This window comes from Hipposideros armiger, unplaced genomic scaffold (genome assembly GCF_001890085.2).
Source record: "Hipposideros armiger isolate ML-2016 unplaced genomic scaffold, ASM189008v1 scaffold_144, whole genome shotgun sequence".
Classification (NCBI taxonomy): domain Eukaryota; kingdom Metazoa; phylum Chordata; class Mammalia; order Chiroptera; family Hipposideridae; genus Hipposideros; species Hipposideros armiger.
In genome coordinates, this window is record NW_017731494.1 from 2,330,608 (window position 1) to 2,336,607 (window position 6,000).

The following is a 6,000-nucleotide window of genomic DNA, read 5'->3' on the forward strand; positions in this document are numbered from 1 at the left end:
ACGGTTCTCATTCACATGGCTTTTCACATGCACATTTTCTTTACTGAAAAAGCATAATAAGTTCATGCTGCCCAGTGGCCCAACACACCGAGATACTGGGGAAGACTTGTGGTAGATTCACGTCTAAGGCCCTTTAGGGAATGAAATCTCAATCCTCTGTATCCTAGGGACTTTGCTTTCTTGATAAGTGTCAGAGAGAACTCTTGTCACAGAGAACTGTAGAAAGTACATTTCCAACTTGGGTCAAAGAGCCTTCTTGACTATTAATGACTTGAGAGATTTATCCTTGTTATTAAGGGAATATGTATGTGAGAAACAGCTTTAATTTTTTTACTGGTCTGTAGCATTTTGGATTATAAATTGTGTGACCCTCTTCATAGTATTATCTAACAATGATTCTATGTCCTAGGTAGCACGTAGAGTAATCTACCATATTTATTTATTTTTATTTTTAATTTTTTTCAATTTGGTGGTCCACATGAGACATAGAAAAACCTTCAAATGTCTTGGTGTGAAGACCCAGCATCAACAAAACTTTCACATCCAGACTAGCTCTTCACTATGTCCTTATATGGAAATAGCTCAGATTCATTGTCCATATTTGACCCAGGTGGAGCCTAGAGCAGTTATTTTTCTGTTTATGATTCCCAAAGGAGAAAATAGATGGAACCAGCCTACGAATCTCCATGTCACATAATGAGCCTGAATACCCGAAGGATCTCATGCCGACATACCAAAATGTCATTGTTTGAAAAAACAAAAATAATTCCTACAATGACTGACCATTCCTATCTCCACGCCTGAAACAAAACTATGCCCAAATAGAATTTCAAAGACAAGAACCTGAAAGGGCCACAATCGAAAGATGGCGGGAGGCATACGATCATGTACAGGACAGGCATGGTGGACAGGAAGAGGATGAGTAAGAGCATGCCCAGGTAGAAGGTATTCCCTCGGGAAGATTTGAAGACTCTGGCCTCAGGAACATTACAACATGTTACGGCCCAGCCCTGGAAGTACATGGATGTGTAGAGCCGAAGGATATTGATGCCTGGGAGGCTGGGAGCAAAGAAAGAGCCCATCCTAGAAAGGAAAACAGAGGAGCTCTGATCAATTTGAGTCTTCATGCCATAACAAGGTCACACAACATCTGTTTATTTTACACCATGCTTATTTGCCAAAGGCAGAAAATGTATTGTCTCTTAGAACCACACAAAAACCTTTTCATAAATAAATTTGACTAATCTATTTCCATTTTCTATACATTTTACCCTCTCCCCCATTATTGTAGGTATTGTATACATAATTCCTTCATAGAAATTATGCAGATCACTAACCATACCTGCTATCATTAGCAAATTAAACTAGAATAAACAGTATACATACATTTGTTTTTCTTCTGTCTTCTACTTGTAAGATTAACGTAATTTCCACTAAGATTCATATCATTGATTAATATATCCAAAAAATTAACTTTTTAAAAAAATAACTGACCCTTAAAACCACATATTCTATTCAAATAAACTGCATATTTGGATTAAATACTTTTTGTCATAGCTAATTTATTTTTGTTTAGTGAAAGAGAAAAAGTTAAAATAAGGTTTTCTTTTTCCGATGCTATTTCCTATTTGTGGCTGCTATGGTGTTCAGAGCTCATGGGAATGGTGTATTTGTGTTTAATAATATACTATTATTGATATTCTTTAACATTCTTTATGTGTTTTTGAGATGAAAATTCAACACACTTAATTTAGTTTATCTGTTTGCTTTCTTACTGTTGCTTGCTGGAAATCTACTGCTTTGTACATCTGATTATTTTATTAAATTTATTGGGGTGACATTGCTTAGTAAATCATATAGGTTTCAAGTGTACAATTCTATAATACATCATCTATATATTGCATTGCATGTTCATCGCCCAAAGTCAATTGTCCATCTATCACCATATATTAATATTTACCCTCTTCTACCTCCCCTGACCCTTACTCTCTGGTAACTACTAAACTGTTGTCTGTATCTATGAGTTTTTGCTTGTTTGTTTGTCTTGTTCATTTGTTGCTTTCAGTTTTATATCCCACATATGAGTGAAATCATATGGTTCTCGACTTCTTCTGTCTGACTTATTTTGTTTAGCATGATGATGCTTTTAAAGTATTTTAAACTGCGACTTTTAAACAGGAACCACTTAGGTGAGGTCACTTTTACTTGATGGCATCATTGGTATTTCAACAAAATAACTTTTAATTTGCTATGATGAAAATATCCATTAGCACCATAAAACCATATTAATGGCAATTTATTAGTTGAAAACCAAAAAGAAGTTTTATTTATTTTAGAAGTTTAAGCAGGGTCCTATCTTTTAAACTGTCCAAACTTAATAAAGCCCTCAGCATTCCTAGTTAGGGTTAGCATTTTATATTTCCTGGATATGTATAATTATTGTTTTAACCAATCCAATGTAAATTTGGTATATTATGTGTGTGGGGGGGTGGTGAGTTAGATGAAGAAATTAGTTTCTGCTGTAATTGAACTTGTGCAAACCAACATTAAACCATTTCCTTGAAAAATGGAATCTTTTCACAGTTTGGTTTATCTTATTGATAGAATTTCACACAACAGATCTGAATGACATTTTAACATACTGAGTTGACCAGAGATTTCGTAGGAAGTTAAACTATTAAAAAAATGGCATGGACTTTAGGTGATAATTATGTGTTCATGTAGGTTCACTGATAAAATAAATGTAACACTGTGGCAGGGGATGTAGATAGTGGGGGAGGCCGTACATCTGGGGGGCAGGGGTATATACAAACTCTGTACTTGCCATTCAGTTTTTCTGTGACCCTAAAACTTCTCTAAGATATAAAGTTTATTAATTTTTTTTAAATGAGAGGAATGACTTTGGAACAACACAGTGTGTCTTGGTCACAAGATAGCAAGAGAGAATCTGGAACCCCCAAAACATGAGCAAGTAATGAGTGATAGTCCCAGCAGGAGGGGTCAGAATTACAAAGCACTAGATTATATCCCCAAATGCCAGTATTTGTAATACAATATGCTTTTAGATCATGATGCTCCCCCGACTTCCAAAAGTCAGGATTGCCCATAAGATTTGTTCTGGTCAATAAAACAGAAATAAAACTGAGGTGTCTCACTGCTGGGTAGAAAATTTAAGAACCCTGTGTGTTTTTTGTTCTCTTCTCTCTCTGCTACTCAGACCAGCAATATTCCAGGTGGATCCTACTCTGTCTGTCTAGGACTCCACAGTGAGGGTAACTTATAAGACCACAGCCTTCTACCAACCCACCTTGGACTTATAGAGTAAACAAGAAATAAATTTTTCCTTTTGTAAGCCACTAAGATTTTAGTGTTTCAAACAAAGAAACAAAAACTCATAGGCACAGACAGCAGTTTAGTGGTTACCAGAGGATAAGAGGGTAGAGGGGATGGTAGGAGAGTGTAAAGGGAGTCAAATATATGGTGATGGGAGGAGAACTGACTCTGGGTGGTGAGCACACAATGTGATATATAGATGATGTGTTACAGAAATGCACACTTGAAACCTATGTGATTTTACTAACCATTGTCACCCCAATAAGTTTAATTAAACAAAAAATGATTTTAGTGTCTCATTGCTGCACAATCTAGGCTATCCTAAGAGACAATTTCATACATAATTCAAGACCAAGGCTGGTCTAAAGTCACATACATTTGTACCTATACATATATGTGCATCATTTGTGTGTGTGTATATATATATATATATATATATATATATATATATATATATATATGCACACGTACATACATATTATATTTACATGCATCTATAAATGTCAAACTTTCAAAATGAATACCACATAGGCATGTTGAATAAATGACACAAGAGCCACAGCCTAGAAAAGCAAGTCCTGGCAGCATGGTGCTATCTGAACCTTAATGCTCACCCTATCTTTGTTCATGACTCACTAATCAGCTTGGCTCACTAAGTCCCTTACCCAGACTTGATCCTGTCATCTGTCAGGGAAAGATCACTGTAATACCTTAGCCTGATAAAATGCTTTTCTTCCAAAAAGATCAAAGCAAATAAAAGCTTCTTTTATTTAGCTCTTCTTGTGACTTCAGTGACAGGATACATGTCAGGAAAATTATTCACATTTGATCAACTGAGAAAATGAGGTAACAAAATGTGACAAGGCTGGCGGGATGGTATACAGTGAGACAGTGTTAAAGCAACGTCCAAACCCATCTTCTGTCTCACTGTTTTTTCTCTGTTGCCTCTACATCCTGTTATGACAGAGGTGATTTGTGTTTTCGTCATTTAAAAATATGATTATAAAAACCTATGCTATTTAAAAAATAAATGTATAATATAAAGGTGTACTGATAATTTCAGCCAATTCATAACAAAACAGATTTTACTTTACATATATATTTTTTTTTCACTTTAATCATATCAGTATAAATAACCTCCACTCCTTAGAAACTCCTAAAGCAGTAATTGAATGTCTCCAGTCACAAACCAATGAATTTATTGTAAAATCTCCATACTCTTTTGATTGTTTCTGTAGAAGATGGCCAAATTCAGTTATCAGATCCTCATGCCTCATCAAATAGTAGATTACTATGTGTGAGTACCCTTGTGTAGGAGAGCCTACTATACACTCCACGCACCTCCCTTACCACACACATCACTCTCTCACCAACGTCTGGGAGTTAGGAAAAGAGTATTTGCACACAGAATTGACCCAAAGATGAATAACACTTCTTTTTTACTTCTGGAACTCTGGTAAATGTGTGACTATCTTTGTACACTCAGAAAGCACAATCACTTTCTAAAGACCTCTTCACACTAACCAGAGGCAAGACTTGACCAGTATCTGAAGGATGAATACATAGAAAGTGATAGTGCAATGATACTGCAGGTATTTTGATAATGAATCTGCCCTTGGGAGAACTGGAGAAGATTCTTAGATTTTTTAAGAATGTTAATATGAACAATAGTGACACATAGAAACAGTTGTAAAATTATAAGTGAGACCAATCAGCACAGCCATTACAACAGCTTTTCTGATAATGAAAAAGTGTTTCTAGGCCGATCTGTTGTCTTAACTCTGAAAGAATAAGAAAGAGGCACACAGCATATGTCTGCACAAATGGCACCCTCCAGGCCTGAGGGATTTATGGTACTCTGTAAGAGCCAGGGAGGTTTTAAAACTGTTCTAACACAGTGGTTCCTCATTACTCTAATAGCAATGTTAGTCATTTCCTGCCATGACAGCAGAATCCTATCTAGGGAATGAAAGATCCAGGACCCACAGAACCTGCTCCCCTGGCTCTGTTGGTAGTCTTGACTTTCCTCCCTGCTTGGAAAATAAAAGATGCATTTCATCCCTTCATGACTCTCTGGACACATGAGCCATAACATGCAAATTTTAGCCAAAATTACATTTTTAAACATAACCTGACAATGGAGAAGATTATCTCTTGATAGTTTTTTTCTTCATATTGATTGCCCTAGTGAGGCACAAGAATTTGACAGGCCCCATGGCAGGGCCATAGGGTCCTTGACTATAGTCTTTATATTACTGAAACAAGATAATTTTAACATTTACAGAGAAGTTCAGTTTCGCAAAGGTTTCACAAGTCAGGCCGGCTAGGGTTGAAAAGATTTGAGTAACACATGATGGCTGTGAAAAAACTGAACCTAGTTACTGGTAGATGCACATAGAACAATGGTGTGATTAATAGCACAGTATTATATCAGACATGTATCATAAGATAAAGAAGCTCAATTATAACTGCTTGTGGATTGGGGTGTTTTTGGTTAAGAGTGACAGATTTCCCAGTATGGAGGCAACTCAAAAATCTGAAAATGGAACTACCTTACGACCCAGCAATCCCACTCTTAGGTATCTATCCAAAAAATCCCAAGACATTAATCCAAAAAATATATATGTACCCCTATGTTCATTGCGGCGTTATTCACAATAGCTAAGA

At 36.1% G+C, this 6,000-nt stretch overlaps 1 protein-coding gene across 3 annotated transcripts in view; it reads right to left on the bottom strand.

The window, feature by feature from the left end:
* TMC1 (transmembrane channel like 1) overlaps positions 1-6,000 on the bottom strand; it is a 219,104-nt gene that overhangs the window by 14,530 nt on the left and 198,574 nt on the right. For all 3 annotated transcript variants that reach the window (XM_019650663.1, XM_019650665.1, XM_019650662.1), the window contains one exon: positions 844-1,083. In XM_019650663.1, coding sequence (XP_019506208.1) covers positions 844-1,083 — 240 coding nt within the window. The remainder of the gene's footprint in view (positions 1-843; positions 1,084-6,000) is intronic.